Below are 15,736 nucleotides of genomic sequence, written 5' to 3'. Positions count from 1 at the left end.
TATGAAAACTGTGTCAGTGTCCAAATATTTCCCAGACCTAACTGTAGTTTACTGAGCATATATTTACATCTAATATAATATTCCTTTCAATTGGCACTGATATCAATATTATTGATTTAATGTTTTGAAAATTAATACTTTGGCACGGTTAACAAAACATTTAAAAATGGTTGTCAAAATGTATTAGAAATTTGAAAAAATATTATACATAGCTTCTTGCCTTTGGATATTGGAATTGGTTTGTTAACTCACTTCTATTAAGATTGAATTCTTTTCAGTGGTATAGATTACATTGGTAGAATGATTTGTACACCTAAATATGGAATAAATCTTAATTGGGGTAACAAAAATAAATCCCAGAGAGCATTTTACCCCATACAGAGGGGCATTTTGCCCTAATATTGGGGTAAAACGCATAGTTTGGCATTTGATTAAATTGCAGTAAAATTAAATTGCAGTAAAATAGAAATGGTGGACATTTTCCACACGCTTGAGTGTTTTTTCCTTTGGTTGATCAGAGTTGATGTAAGCGACTGAAATGCATAGCCTACTGAAATTTAGAAGCAAACGAGTTCCAGTAAATGATCTGCATCTATAACTTTCTGCAGAGCTGTCAAACGCTCTGAAATCCTATGGAAACAGACATAATTTGCATGCTATTTGTTAAGACTTTTCTAACATTGGCCTCAAGGGCGTCTGTGCTATTGTTGCTCATGCTGGTCTGTTTGTGTTACAGGAAAATCCCTTCGGCCTTGGAGAACTCGTCGTCCTCTTCTTCCTCTGCGCCGGCCCACAGGACAAGCACAACCTCTCTGTCCTCGTCCCATGGAAGTGGCCCTGCCTCAGGCTTCCTCAGCCCCATGACGGCGCCCCCCCCGCCTCCCTACAGCCAGTCGTACGACAGCAGGTCTGTGCTCTCGTACGGGACCACCTTAAACGCCCGTGCCTCCAGCGAGGGCGTTGCCGACCCCCCGGCCTACAGCGCAGCCCAGGCCAGACAAGTGTCTTCGTCGCCCCAGATGCCTTCAGCCCACTCCTCCGTCCCCTCCCTGGCCTCGGCGCGGCCGCTCAAGTCCAGATCCAGCGGCAAGTCGTTCCGGCCGCGGGAGTCGTCGTCGTCCTCCACGGCTCCCGTGACCCCCCCGGCCAGCGGGGGCGGCGGCTGCCTCAGCTCCGGGAAGAAGAGGAAGAACAGCTCCCTGCTGACGGTGTCCCACCCCACAGCCTACTTCTCAGAGTCCAACACCACCACCTCCTCCTCCTCCTTCAAAAAGAACTGCTCGGTGAACAGTGGCAGCTCAGGGAGCACGTACCACCACGCCTCCTCGCTGGTCCCTTCCTCCTCCTCATCATCTAACAGCGGTGTCCACAGTCTGGGCCTTAACTGTGGCCCCAACGCCAGGACCAACTCGCTCAGTCTGAAGGCCGAGCCCTCGGGGCCAGCGGGGGTGTCGGGCCCCGTGGTCAGAGGCCCCCCCTCGGGAAGCCCGGCCGAGTCCATCAAGCGGATGAGCGTGGTGATGAACAGCAGTGACTCCACCCTGTCCCTGGGGCCCTTCGTCCACCAGGCCTCGGAGCACCACGTCAGCTTCGGCCACGGCCACCCTGACGGCCGGCTGGAGGGGAAGAAGCGCAAGAGTTCCCCCGCCGCCTGCTCCATCAACAGTGGGGGCGGAGGTTTGGGCGGAGGGGGGGCGGTGCTGGGCAGGCCCAAAGTGGCCAAGTCCCCAGCCATCAACAACATTCACGGCAAACATGGACGCACTGTCCCAGGAGCCCCGGGACTCCCCAGCAACTCCCTTATCCATCAGGTGGGTGGAAGCCTCACGCTGTCACAGTCATCCAGACACACTGCATGTGACCACATGTACACTTTAGATAGAACATCAATTTTAAAAAATCACCAACAACTGAACATCTAATTTCCTACTCCCCCCCCCCCCCCCCCCCCCCTTCTCTCTATCCCTCAGCCAAAGGCCCGCCCCTGACAGCGGTGGCCGGGTTCTCTGTTTGGAACCGAGAGGTGGATGAATAGGGGGCGACCTGTGTTCTGCTCCGGACTGCATGCAGCCTTCTAATGCGTTTCTCTCAGCTTCGCATGATCCTCAGGGTGGAGACCATCCGGACAGCCCAGTGACATTGTTGTCTGTCATACAACTGTTCCTCCCAAAGCCATGTAGGGGGTGCCGTGTGGAGGTGGGTCAGAGTGGCGCCTGACTGGGGGGGGGTTCCTCGTCTGTTAGCCTTGTGTTGAGATGGGTGTCCCTGCGGAGAGAAGCAGCCGAGCCCCTTGGACTTCATGTTACAACGCATACAGAGGGAGGGAGAAGGGCCGGCACAACGACACTGGCCCCGCCCACCTTCATGACACAGAACCACTGGGCGTGAGCAGCAATCCCTAACCCCTTGGTTTCCAACTATTCTGCGTGCACGACTGACGTCCGATTCTGACGGACTACTGGAAATTCAAACGTACACCTCGACGCCTGAACTCCCAAGCCTTGTACAGACAGGGCAGGAAGAGGAAAACTGTCATTTGCAAACTTCAATCAAAATCCAATCTCTTTGTGTTTCTTTTTATCCTTTCACTACATTCTGTTTGTTTGAATCGTTGTGACGTCAGGTTATGTACAGTAGCCAGGATTGACATGAGAAGCAGTCACTTCTCTGAGTTTCATACATGACCCAAACAATTATGCAAGTGTTACTTTTTTCTGTTTCGGTTTTGTCGACGACTTGACTACGAACGTCTGTGTGGTGAAGGAGGTGGGGGGAGTCACTTGTGCGTGCATGCATATGTGAACAAGGATGCCTGAAATGACAACATGATTGAATGGCTTGAACCAGGGATTACTTGCCTTGAGGACAAGTGTTAATTCCTACAATCTTCTCATCCTACAAATGAACAACCACAGTAGACCTAGCCCTTACTGTGAACAGCACTAAAACAGAAACCCACTACTTGCCTAGGACATTTAAGTCATGCTTATTTGCCCCCAAAAGCTAGCCAAAGGCAATCATCTTTCTCCCACCCTTGTCGCAAAACACTACCCCAGCTATGGCTATTAGTGTTTCCTTTCCGGTACCTTCCGTAATGTCACAATACAGTGTTATTGTTTGTGAGTAGAGTACAGCAAACGGGGGACGTCCTCAGGATGTCCGGGGGACCATGACACCAGCTCCTGTTGTAGCTACTAGTTTTTGTTGGCAAGGGGGGGTTTGTCATGACTGATAACACTGGTTTGTCCTTTGTCAAGCATGGAGTCTTTAACCTGGCAATACTTCCCCGTCTGGCTCTCTGCGATAAGACCATGCCCCTTGGACAGAATTTGAGGTTCTTTTTCCGGGCGTGAGATTCTTGGAGATGTCTTCAGAGTATGTCACTACTTTTTTGTAACTCATGTACATTTCGTAAACTCCACTGATGTCAGGCAGCGAGCGTAGCCGAGGAGCCGAGTGTTTTGTATCTTACTTTCGCTTTTTCTTGTATGTATTGAACAAATATCGAAGTATCCCTATTTCAGAATACATATTTTGCTAACGAATTGTACATATTGAAATATGTATTTTTGCACAGGCATTTTCTTATACACAATGTTTTGGTACAGTTGAGATCATTATTATTTATTTAGTAAATTAAATAAGTTTAAGAACTTAACTTATTTGAAGTGGTTCACTGCCAAGTCTATAATGCAATACACCTGTAACTAGAGGTTGAAGCATCTCATGAATCATGTACTGGGATTCTTTAAAAGGTGAAGTGTTTCCACTGTAGCATGTGCTTGTGTGACAGAAAACGTTTTGTTTTTAACTCTCCAAGGTCTCACTTGGGCTTTTTACTATTTTCAAGTTGCCTCTGAATCAACAAAAAAAAAATCATTTTATGTGACCCAAATAGCCTGTGATTCTGAAATGCCCCGCAGGTTGAAAGCTGTGCCTGTTGTCGAATCGATTTCCATGGATTAAATCATTTACATTGTAGACGAAGACCTAACATTTCATAATTGAAACACTTTCCTTTAAGGCTCTAGGGACTTAAGCAATCATTAAAGCAAGGAAGATGAACACTTCAAACTGGAACTGCTTGCGTCATTGTTGCCAAACATAATTTGAAGCACAGCAGTTTAAGCAGATTCTTAGTTTGCAGCTTTTAGAAATGCTGAAATAAGAAAGTGCCTGAATTAGTTTCACACTGACTGTTTGAGGACAGATTTTTATCGTTATAGTTTAACGTTACTTGAATGTTCAAAGTGTTTAAGGAGCTTTTAAAATCTGCCTATGAATCCTAAATGTGGTAAAAATCAGAAAGCTTGTCACCAAGCTGGTATGAAACACTTAGTGTTAGCTTTTTTTTTTTTTTTTTATCAAAGTTTTCCAGATAGGCAAGACGTCAGACATTGGTGCAGCCCAGAGTGCTGAAACGCCCTGGTAGGTTATGAATCGTTTGTAACAGGCTAAGTGATGTGTTTTTGTTTACCTTCAACCTCCATTGACAATGCTGACCTTGTTTTCCGTATGATGGATATTTTGCAAATGTTTCAATCAAGTACCACAGACTCGGAATGTGAAAGCGAGACAGAACACAGCTTGTGGGAGGAATAGAGCCACAGTACGTAACTCCTATGTAAGAGCGTGTATAGGTGATTATTTTTTTTTGTATACATTCAGAATAATTTGATTCGCTGAACTTTTGTTTATTGGCTGCTATGTAATTCATGAACAAACATGGTAGTTTAGATTTACTTCATATTTAAAGAAAAGATTGTATAGTCTATTTGTTTTGTAACAGGTTTCTGTAAATAAAAATAATTTATACAGCTATTTATACGGAAAAATACAGTCTTGGCTTCTTTACTGAAACGGTTCTCTAAAAAAGTTTGATACTTTTGTCCATCTCTGTATCAAAAGAAAACGGAAGTCACCGAAAAGAATTTTATTATGTACACAATATAAGGGTTACTTCAGACAAACTATTGGTTTGGAGACTGGTACAAACAGAAAAACCCCAGATCTCCCTCCCAAAGGACAATAGTAACATTGCCATCATTTTACATATTGATAACTCTGGACAGCTTCTGGACTCGGTTAAGCAGCAGGTCCCCTTTCTTGATGGTCTCCTGGTACTGCCAATTCTTACTGTCAGGTCTAGAGGAAAGAAGATCTGAAATTAACCTCTGCCATGTAACACCAAAACGATGTCTTACATTTGTCAAAATTGGATTCATACCTGTTGGTTTCCACAATCTCATTGACTTTGTCGATTTTGCAATGGAGACGACCAGCAGCAATGAATCGGGAGAGTTCCCTGTGAAAGAAGGGAAAACTAAGGTGTCAGATTAAACTTCTGTATTAGTTTCATCAACGGAACCAATCATTGTCCTCTAAATGGTAATGCCATTTTTACAGTGCAGACTGAAGTCTGACTCTGAGAAATGTGAGCATTGTGGGTGTGGGAAGAGTGAGACTCACTGGTCGATGAACTCTGTACTGACTCCAAAGGCCTCAGCCATGTAGCCAAGGGTGAGAGAGCGGTAGGACTCCAGAAGCTGGCTGTAGGCATGGATACGCATCTCCCTCACATAGTAACGGTAGTGAGGTGCGAACAGCCAGTCCTTCTTCATGTCCTGCTCCACTGTGGCTGTAGAGAAACATTTCAAATGAAGGAATGAGTAGACGTTAAAGGTGCTGACTGCCTGCAGACATTATGCTCTTCCGATTCACTTTTTGAAAGGTTAGATGCTGGGAAGGGCAAGTTATGTTTCTCACCCAGTGACTGGAAGAAGACAGAGTAGCGACACTCGTAGAGGGAGAATAGGTACTGGCGGACTGCAGGAAGACTATGCAGCACCTCCAGGATCTCTGCTCCCTTTATCACCTGGGAAGAGGGAGAACAACATCAGTCAACACGAGTTAGGCACAACAAATTGTATGAAACATGGCTTCACATACCAAAACCTGGTAGAGGATTCAACTCCATGCCTTGGGACCCAAACTATGGATTTCATTATAGCCCTGTAATCTGGGGTTGATTCAGACCTGGGACACCAGCTACATGCAATTAACCACTAGGTAGAATAGAAAACATTCAGTACTCCGCATCACCAGGCTTTAGTTTAGTACCTGGGTATTTGTAGATGTCGAAGTGCATAAAAGAAATAAAAACAAAACATATGGCTAGACTATGGCGTCTCAACCCTGTTCCTGTGTAACTAACCTCAATCAGCTAATTATCAGAAGCATGTTCACCAGATGAGGACTGTACTGAAAGCCCAGAGGACAGTAGTGATCCAGGTGTAGTCACATGGAGGTCCTGTTCATAACAAAACACTACGGCTCTGGAATGCTTGTCCCAGCCTGCTACCAACCTTTTCCCTGAGGTCAGGCCTCTTCAGAGCAATCATGCAGACGTAGACTGTGTATGTGACGAAGGTCTTATAGTCCATGAGCTCGTAGGAGGTGAAGGTGGAAACGGTGTCCAGGAATAGCTCGGCAGCCTGTTTGAAGTCCCGGATTGCCACACAGTACAGGCCCTGGTACACTTTGAGACGGTTCCTCCGGTCCCAATCCCCCCCTTCTTCAATAAGGCTGCACAGACAGACAAGGGCAATGAAACTATGCTTTTAAACAAAACAATCACTACAAGTAAATATGAGTCAACAACAATATGGCAGGCAAAATGTTGAAGCTACAAAAATGGCAAAGCAGTGTTTACCCATACTGACATAATTAACAGTAATGAAGGCATGCGGAGAGAAATTATTTTAGTCACCTTTTGGCTTTCTCAGTGTTGCGTGTAATGAGGTCACTATCCATGTAGAACAGTCCAATCCTTAGCAGGTAGAACACAATATCTAGTCGATGTCCCAGTGCCACAGTCTTATCGTAGGTCTTTCTGAAGGCAGTCAATGCTTCCTCCTGTGGAATTACACGGCAAGAAAAAGATGTGAGTTTGTTGGCTTATCTGGTTGAATTTATGAAGATACATGTCTAAGTTGGATAGAGGGTTGCCCTGGGAATATTCTAGGTGTTTCCATGTATAGTTTTGATAGTGTATACATTTTAAAAGAGTGATTCTAGCTTTAACCTGACATTGTTTCTGACTTGTTGGCCTTTGATTTGAATGCAGTAACGTATGAATGCAAAAGCACCTTGTTCCCAATTCTGATGAGATATTCAGCTCTAGCCATCATTGCATCTCTGATTTCACTCTCCCCGAGGTTTTTCTCTGCATCTTCCAGGACGTCATCCAAGCGTTTCAGCTCGTCCTCATTGGCCTTCTTCATCTTATTCAGCAGGTCTGTGTCCAGCTGCCACTTCAGGTCTTTACAAAGGCTCTCGTAATAAGGTGCCATATCTGAAACAAACAATTCCGAAATTAGCTGTGCAGTAGTGGCTAACATACTATCAATCGTTACAGATCGACGTTATAACACAACGACCTATGTAAGTAGTAATGTTACAGCATCGACGTATGAGTCTAACGTTAATACCTTGTATTAAGTAACGTAGGTGGCTAACTATTAACTTTAAATGGCAGTTTGCTGTAGGTCGCTACAATAGCTATCCAAGTTACTGAGTTGGCTAGCAACACAGTCAGCACCCTTCTTAGCTCGTACTTTCGAACATAATTACACGTTAGCCAGCCATTTCAGGACTTGTTTGGCCAGATTATGCGATCTAGCTTGACTCGCTAACCTAATATGAAATAGCTTGTGAGTACAGAATGGCTAGCTAGCAAAAAAGCCAATACTCACTGTTTTCTTTGATAGAGTCCATGAGCTCGGTTTTCACTTTAGCGTCTTGTCGGTGACCATCCATCGTGAGCAAAAATTTCAGCTGTGCTATCCTCAGATCGGGGTTTTTAGGCAGACCCTCTTCTTCCAGATTTTCCAACGGCATTTTGGCTAATATATACTGAAAATTATTACCGGCAAAAACAAATTTAGATTGGACCAACAAAACAGAGAGGTATATCAAGCTAGCCAGCTAACGATGACTACGGAAAACGCTGGTTGGTCTGCTTCCGCTACGGCGCCAACGAGTTCAGAAGAGAACGCCGGATGTGACAGGTAAACAATGTGCTGCCCTCGCCTGGCTCAAAAGGTAATGTCCGCTGAACGCTCAAATGATCTAAATTATTAAGATAAAGAATACTGTAACAACATTATTACTCAAATTTATTGTAACTTGTTTACAAATAATTTCCAGGCTTTCATACGTTTCTACAGCACTTGCAGCGATGAATACTGTTTCTTTCGGGTTGAAAGGTGAGCAACATCTGAAATGTAAATAATTAATCATATTCCTAAAAATACTTAACAGAGAAACTGTCTGGACAAGATAGACAGAATGGAGACTTTGCTGAGGCAACTGGTAGGATATACTTTTTCATTTCAGAATGTATTCCAAATAAATGTATCAAAATGTGCTTTTTATTACAAACAACATATGTATAGCTATATTTAATGTTTGTGAGGCAAATACAATGACAGTAGAAAAGTATAATATAAAACATTGAGGACCATGACTCAGCTGAACAGGCAATGTTGAAGGGAGGTTGTTGGATGGCTGACTTTGCCTTCCTCAAACACATATTGATTGAAAATAGATAGCATCAATGAAATTACATGAAACGTGCATAGGCCTATAACATTGATTGTAAAATTTTTACTTATGTTCTCCATTCCAGACGCATGGGAATGCTCTAGTCTTCATTATAATTTTGGGAATTGGTGGATGTTTTCAAAATGGGTTCCATATCACGGTCACCAGTTCCCCTTCTTCAGTAAGAGTCATCCACACAAAACCTAATCCTTCATGTAAACAATGTAAAAAATTAAGTCTAAAAATCTATGCAGTCATTGTTGTACTTTTCTCTGGAAGAGCGTCTGGTAAATGACTTGTAAATGTAACTGACAAATGTAGTTTTCATTCAAATTTCCTTGTACATTTCATCTCCCACAAGTTAGCTCTATTCACTTAAGATGGAATGAGCACCTTGCCTACTTGACCAGGCTCAAGAGACATAGTAGCCTACTGCTAATTTGTCTGCTTTCATCACCATGTTTGTCTACTTTCAGTATATCCAGAGCTTTGTCAATAGCAGTTGGATTGGGCGATTTCAGGAAACTCCATCGGAAAAAACAGTCAAACTTATCTGGTCAGCTATAGTGTCTTTGTACGCTTTAGGTGGTCTCCTGGGATCAATGAGTGTCAGGTGCATTGCTGGGAGGTTTGGCAGGTGAGTTGCACAGTTCTTTTTAAATCAATTTTGTGAACTCTGACACTTCAGCATTTTCATTATCTCCATTGTTATAGATACAGTAATGGAAGGTTTATTTGAACAGTGAGTGACAGAATAACTGATATGCATTTTAATGAGTGAAATAAGTACTTTTTATTCTGGATTGTTTTGTTGTTATTCTGTCTCTCACTGTTCAAATAAACTTACCATTAAAATTATAGACTGATCATTTCTTTTTCAGTGGGCAAATGTACAAAATCAGCAGGGGATCAAATATTTTTTTCCCTCACTGTATGTCTATAATCTCTGTTAAAAATTGAGAAGAAAGTCTCGGTGACAGGGTAAAATTGAAATAAATTATAACAGTTATTTTCTAAACTTGCAATGAGTTTCTAGATGGCGTGTGGGGATATTTTATTGTTCCCCATAGCAGAGCTCCTTGTGTTTGAAAAGCTTTTATTTTTTATTTTTCACTTTCTGATGATGTGATTTTTTAAAAGAAAATTCAGCAAAATGTATAAATATGGTTTTTGGTATGAAGACAGGCAAAATGGTTCCTCTGAAGATTGTGTTGTATTAATATGTGCCCATACATTTAAACAACATTTAAAGATCCAGACCAAAATGGCGGTTTTAAAGAAATGTGATACTTGCAAAGGTCCCAGAATGCATCTTCAAGATACTTTTTCAATTAAGTTTTTCATTCTTCCTCCTCTAGAAAGAGAGCCATGATAGGGAACAACGTGATCAGTATTGTTGCTGCTGTTTTGATGTTTACAAGTAGGACGGCACAATCCTTTGAGATGATCCTAATGGCTCGATTTCTTTTTGGATTCTCTGCAGGTAGGTGTATGTGATATATTGATCTATAATGAAACATTTAGTACTCAAAGACACCAATAATATTGGTACATTTGGATTTACAAGTTTTGGTTTGTCAGGTGTGTTCTCACATCATTTATGCTGTCATAATAAATATGACAATGGTTAGTCTTGATTGTAGGCATTGAGTTTGCATTTGGAGTTTACCTTTGGGGGTTGCTTTTTGTTTCTATCAACATGAGAGCCAAAGAGATGTCAATGAAAGTCAACAAAAAATCGGAAAACATCAATCAAAAACAGAACCAAATCTATGTAATTACTAAAAACAACTGTTTAGAACATTACTAAAAAGAAGGAAGTTATTGGTGAACTCACCAATTGCAAACAGACATCACCAGCAGAAATGCTAAGACAAAATGACAAGGTGCAAACTACTATGCCAGGTGCTAAGAATGACCTAAAAGAGTCACCACAGGTCTAGAAAATTATTTTGGCGTAAATGTTAGCATATACCAGAGTGATGCCAAGAGGAACGTGTGGAGAGATAAAAGGGTCCGCTCAAAATTCACAGCGTACCACCACATGTGTGAAGTTTGTATGGGAATTTATAGCTAGGGCAGGTATGGCTGCCACTGGTTCCTGCTCACCTGTCTTCATTGAGGATGTAACTGCTGAATCATTTATAATGGTTCATATTGACAAAAGCAATGTTATTGTTTGACTCTTTGTTGTGAACCTCAGGTTTAGGAGGCTGTGTCCATGCAATATACCTGGGGGAGTGTTCCCCCAAAAAGATAAGGGGCATGGTAACATTAACATCAGCAACCTTCATCTCCATCGGTAAACTATCAGGACAGTTTTTTGGACTAAGGTACAATGCTCGTTTCAACATTTCAGTGAGCGAAATAAGCATCACGTATCACATGTGGTTATCAGTGAGTGCCAAAGTGTATGCGCTGAATATGCTCTACTTGATTCTTTGTCTCAACTGTCTTAGGGAGGTTCTTGGCCATGAAAATAGCTGGAACATTCTGCTGTGTGTCTCAACATGTTTCTCTGTGGTTCAGTTGCTAACGCTGCCTTTCTTCCCTGAGGCCCCAAGATACTCTCTTATAGAAAAAGACAATGCAGAGGCATGTCGGAAAGGTAGGTGGTGTTTCCTCTGTGTCACTTAGGAGAGTCACTGTACTGCATTGAGTGCCCATTCCACATTATGTCTTGCCCCTATACCCTTGCCTTCAATGAGGACTGTGGAAACACGTCTTGAGGTAAATCGTTTGAGGTATGTGTACATGTTTTTAAAAGCAAATAAAATAAAATGCTTTGTCCTCAATGAGAATAATCAAGATAAAGTACTGTCTGGACAAATGTAGACATTATTATGTCCAAAATCATATACAGCTTATATATTGCAACGTGCCCTCTATGTGCAAAGACAAAACAGCTATGGAGACATTGCCCACCTGACTGTGGTTGTATCTCATTCAGAAACCGTATATGGCCCTGTGTTCTGTGTGTGTTGTCCAAGCCCTGCAGAGTCTGTGGGGAAAAGGGGAGTACCAGCTAGAGATGCAGGATATGCTCCTGGAGCAGGCTGCCATAAAGGGTGAGACCTCCAAGAGTCTACTAGAACTGCTGAGAGACACCCGTGTCCGATGGCAGCTGGTCACCATGGTGATGGTGTACAGCTGCATCCAGTTCTGTGGCATCACTGCAGTAAGTACAGACTGTTACTCCATACACCAGGAGTGGACTAACTTAGGATCAGTGCCGGTTCTAGACATGAGAGACAAAAGGGGCCACTTAGGGCCCCTGGCTGCTAGAGGGCCACAACCAATAGGGGAGGGGGCTCAAAATAAAATTTTGCTTAGGGCCCCCAAATGTTGTGAGCTGGCACTGTTTAGGATTTAAACATTGGAATGAGGTCTGATGCGTTATCCTTTTTATTTGTATATCTGAAAAAGGCAGTTATTTATTTCTACATGCGTTCTATGTATTTTTAGACATTCAAGTGTGGCCTGGATTTTGTTTTGTGTGAATCTCAAAAATAATCCTGGAAAAAAAATATTCAAAATTCCTCACGGCCTGCACTGATTTGACTAGTGGGCCAGATGTGGCCTGGAGGTCCCAGTACCTACCATACCTGCTGTACATCCTACCCACAAGCCCTCCTCCTCCCTCTGCCCTCAGATCAATGTGTTTTCCTTTGACATCTTCAAGGAGGCAGGCATCCCTCTGGACAAGATCCGCCTCATGACTCTGGGTGTTGGAGTGTCTGAGGTCCTCACCTCCATCACCTGTGTGAGTTCTACAAGCGAAGATGGGCTGGACCTGTGTTTGTCAGCTGGTTTTGCATCGGGACAAAAACCAAACAATGTTTTATTAGTCAAAACCCAATCTTGCATCGCAAATCTTTTAGACTTTTAACTTTGCTTTAAAAAAAAAAGTAATTTAAAACAAATAGTTTTCAGATAATTCAATTATGCTAAAAAGTTAATTTGAGTGTCAATGCTATCTGTGTTTTAAATGTATTCCATTTTTAGTTGACAGTCACTGGTTAGGTGGTTATTTGGCAGCGGTGATAAGGACTAATAAGCAAAAGCACTCAGTGAACAGCAGGAGAGTGACTATAGCATATGAAGCACTCTCAGTGCAGGAATGTGTGCTCTGCTACAGGTGAAACATGTTTGTCATTAAGATGTGAATGCCACTGCTAAGCGCCTAAACAATAAGTCATGTGTGCGCTCGTCTGGCTCAGCTGTCCCCTGGGTGTAGGGTGGGAGTGATGGATGGGGAAGGTTCTGGATAAGTTTGGTTGTGTGCACTTACCCCCAGGGCCTACTGATCGAGACTGTGGGGAGGAGAACTCTACTGTGGGGGGGCTTTGGGGCCATGTCTGCTATCATGATATTAATCACCATCACTCTCAACCTGAAGGTGAGCCCTTGACCTTTCAACCCTCCTACACTGTCTCAAATGCAGAGACAGAAAATGAGTACCTAAGTTATCTTTTGTGGCTGAGGTTGTGGGTAGTGCTGTCCGCTCTGTCGTCACAAGATGCTTCCGTCATTCCCTTAGTTATTACCTCTGTAGCAAACAGTGGTGGTAGTATTGTAAAGCATCAAATATTGTTCTAGGATTACAGCTTCTGGATTCCATACAGCACTGTTGGGTTGATATTCCTCTTTGTCATATTTTATGGAGGAGGACCAGGTATGTACTGTATATTATCAAAGCACAGTATGGATTAGTCATAAAAGAAGATATAGGCAGATTAGCTGAAAATATTAGCATAACTTTCATCTTCAGTGAGTGATTGTTTTGCTTCCTTCACTTGTGCCTGTTGTCGTCCTAGCGGGGGTTTTGCCGTCGCTAACACATGAGGTGTTTACTCAATCCTACCGGCCTGCTGCGTTTGTCTTCACTGGCATCCTGCGCTGGTCTGGCTTTGCTGTTTTGGGACTAGTCTTCCCCTTTGTTATTGTAAGTTTATAAACCATTATCAATATGCCTACATCAATATGCATGTGTATTTAATGTATTGTATATAAATTAAGCTCTAATTTAGACATAATGTGAAATGTAATATAGGTTCCTATAGCCAGGACTATTTTAATACAGTTTCCCACCGAACTGCCCGAGATTTTTCCCTGGTTATTGTAACTATGGGAACTCGCCTGACTGCCTTGTCTCTGTTCCAAAGGAACTGCTCAGGTCCTTCAACTTTGTGCTGTTCGCCTGCATGTGTCTGCTGGCGTCACTCTATGTCTTCTTCTACCTACCTGAGACCAAAGGGAAAACCCTCCTGGAGATCTCTGAGGAGTTTAAAAACATCACTCTGTGTGGAAAACGCCTTTCAAATGACAAGACCATGGAAACAAGGTTATAACGGTTGAAAGCAAATGAACAGCGATAATTCACAGCCATAGTATATCATATTCAATACAAAACGTGTTCTGTATCTGAGTGACTTATATGGACCATTTGAATATAATAAAATGCTGTTTACCATCGTTTATTCAATTATGCCCTTTAAACAGTAATTTGTTTATTTATAAAGTCCTATAACAAAGGTGGTCTGATGACGTTCTAAGGACAGAAACCCTATCTTTCTTTCTTGCAATATGTCTCATACACCACATAACATGTTCCCCACATCTAACTTCCTAAGGACTAGTTAGTAAGAACCCTGTAGGACTTATCTGATGCCCATGGAGCATGTGGGGACTCCCTCTGCCTCTTAGGTGGGTCTTTGAGGACTGGCTACCATAATGATGTGGCTGGGTCTTTGAGGACTGGCTTTTCCATCATGCTGCTGGGAGCTGCTGGCTCTTTGAGGGGCTTCCTCTCTCCCCCTTATCACTGGCTGCCAGCTGCTGCCACGCAAAGGGTCTTCATTAGCAGCTAAACACACTGGGTACCCAGCTCCCGCTCAAGGACAGGGAGTGATTGACATTATCTTGGCTGGGTTGAGATTGTGTATCGGTGTCCTGCTGTCGTGCGTTATATCTGGGGGGATTAACTAGAGAATTCATTAGGGCTACGAGAGTGACGCCTAATCACTTCTCTGCACAAACCCGCCGGTCTGGTCACTGCCTGTTTGTAAAAAAAGGTGACTCACATGCAAATATTATGGACACATGCCATGTTTAAACTAAACTGTCTATGTTGGAAACTAAGATGTCAAAAACAATAGATTGATCTTATATGAACGTCATATTTAAGTGTGAGCAATGGAACCTACTTGTTTATTATTTCAGTGCTGTAGTGACATCATGTTCTCAACAGATGGCAGAGTTCATCTGCTTTGTAAAAAACATCTTGATCAAGGCTTGACAGCAGAGTTTTCTCCAAATACATGAATACGGGACCATGCTGTGACACTGTAATATATTCAAATTAACATACTACTATCCTCTGGGAAAAATAGGTTGATTGACTGATGTTTTCTTTATATACATTCGCCTTAAACATGATTGGCACTTTTGATAAAGATGAGCCAGTTAAATCTGCATTACAAGTACCCCTCAATCTTAAGGAATGGCACATCACAACCAGTAGTCTATTTGGTTGCCAGAAAGGTTGTTGGGGAAAAATCCTTCATTAAGGGAAACAAACAAATATATGCTCTGAAAGCCTGGTGGCCTCTGCAAGGAGCCTGAAACTTCCAGCAAGACAATAAAACCAAGCTCACATCTAAACCCCAGAAAGAAATGGTTCATCGTCTGGAAATCTGGAAAGATTCTGCTTGAGGGAATAGTCTAAGATTCCTTACAATGTGTTCTCCTACCTCATAAAAAGTTACAAAATATGAAATGGTTGTTGGATCTTGATGGTTCAGGGTAATGGTTGGTGTATCTTAGTAGTTTGTGAGGATGGTTGTTGGATCTTGATGGTTCAGGGTAATGGTTGGTGTATCTTAATAGTTTGTGAGGATGGTTGTTGGATCTTGATGGTTCAGGGTAATGGTTGGTGTATCTTGATTGTTTGTGAGGATGGTTGTTGGATCTTGATGGTTCAGGGTAATGGTTGGTGTATCTTGATTGTTTGTGAGGATGGTTGTTGGATCTTGATGGTTCAGGGTAATGGTTGATGGAACTTAATAGTTTGTGAGGATGGTTGTTAGATCTTGATGGTTTGGATGATCTTGATGGTTGGTTGTTGCAGGTT

General features: G+C 42.7%; 3 protein-coding genes across 12 annotated transcripts in view; 2 read left to right on the top strand and 1 right to left on the bottom strand.

Moving 5' to 3' along the window:
* Positions 1-4,823, top strand: part of LOC105017276 (ataxin-7) — a 40,236-nt gene extending 35,413 nt beyond the window's left edge. For all 9 annotated transcript variants that reach the window (XM_020055593.2, XM_020055592.2, XM_013138321.3 and 6 more), the window contains 2 exons: positions 737-1,811; positions 1,971-4,823. In XM_020055593.2, coding sequence (XP_019911152.2) covers positions 737-1,811; positions 1,971-1,988 — 1,093 coding nt within the window. In that variant the 3' untranslated portion in view covers positions 1,989-4,823. The remainder of the gene's footprint in view (positions 1-736; positions 1,812-1,970) is intronic.
* Positions 4,824-4,918: 95 nt separating this feature from the next.
* psmd6 (proteasome 26S subunit, non-ATPase 6) lies at positions 4,919-8,048 on the bottom strand. The gene is made up of 8 exons (XM_010881732.4): positions 7,755-8,048; positions 7,149-7,354; positions 6,770-6,915; positions 6,366-6,585; positions 5,767-5,875; positions 5,470-5,638; positions 5,228-5,305; positions 4,919-5,145 (listed from the first exon to the last, which is right to left on the bottom strand). Exons 1-8 carry the CDS (start codon positions 7,897-7,899, stop codon positions 5,049-5,051), a joined length of 1,170 nt encoding a protein of 389 aa, XP_010880034.1. The 5' UTR covers positions 7,900-8,048; the 3' UTR covers positions 4,919-5,048.
* Positions 8,049-8,291: 243 nt separating this feature from the next.
* Positions 8,292-14,073, top strand: slc2a9l1 (solute carrier family 2 member 9, like 1). 2 transcript variants are annotated; one of them, XM_020055595.2, is made up of 12 exons: positions 8,292-8,373; positions 8,690-8,785; positions 9,081-9,241; positions 9,963-10,087; positions 10,808-10,937; positions 11,169-11,212; positions 11,595-11,782; positions 12,257-12,367; positions 12,902-13,003; positions 13,204-13,279; positions 13,422-13,549; positions 13,770-14,073. In XM_020055595.2, the coding sequence occupies exons 1-12, from the start codon at positions 8,350-8,352 to the stop codon at positions 13,953-13,955; spliced, it is 1,371 nt and encodes a 456-aa protein (XP_019911154.1). In that variant the 5' UTR covers positions 8,292-8,349; the 3' UTR covers positions 13,956-14,073. The 2 variants fall into 2 exon arrangements, with proteins under 2 accessions (XP_019911154.1, XP_010880033.1); XM_010881731.3 differs by having other exon boundaries at positions 11,064-11,212.
* The last annotated feature ends 1,663 nt before the right edge of the window (positions 14,074-15,736 follow it).

The sequence above is a fragment of the Esox lucius genome, chromosome 17 (assembly GCF_011004845.1).
Source record: "Esox lucius isolate fEsoLuc1 chromosome 17, fEsoLuc1.pri, whole genome shotgun sequence".
Taxonomy (NCBI): Eukaryota; Metazoa; Chordata; class Actinopteri; order Esociformes; family Esocidae; genus Esox; species Esox lucius.
This window is presented reverse-complemented; position numbering and strand designations above follow the sequence as displayed.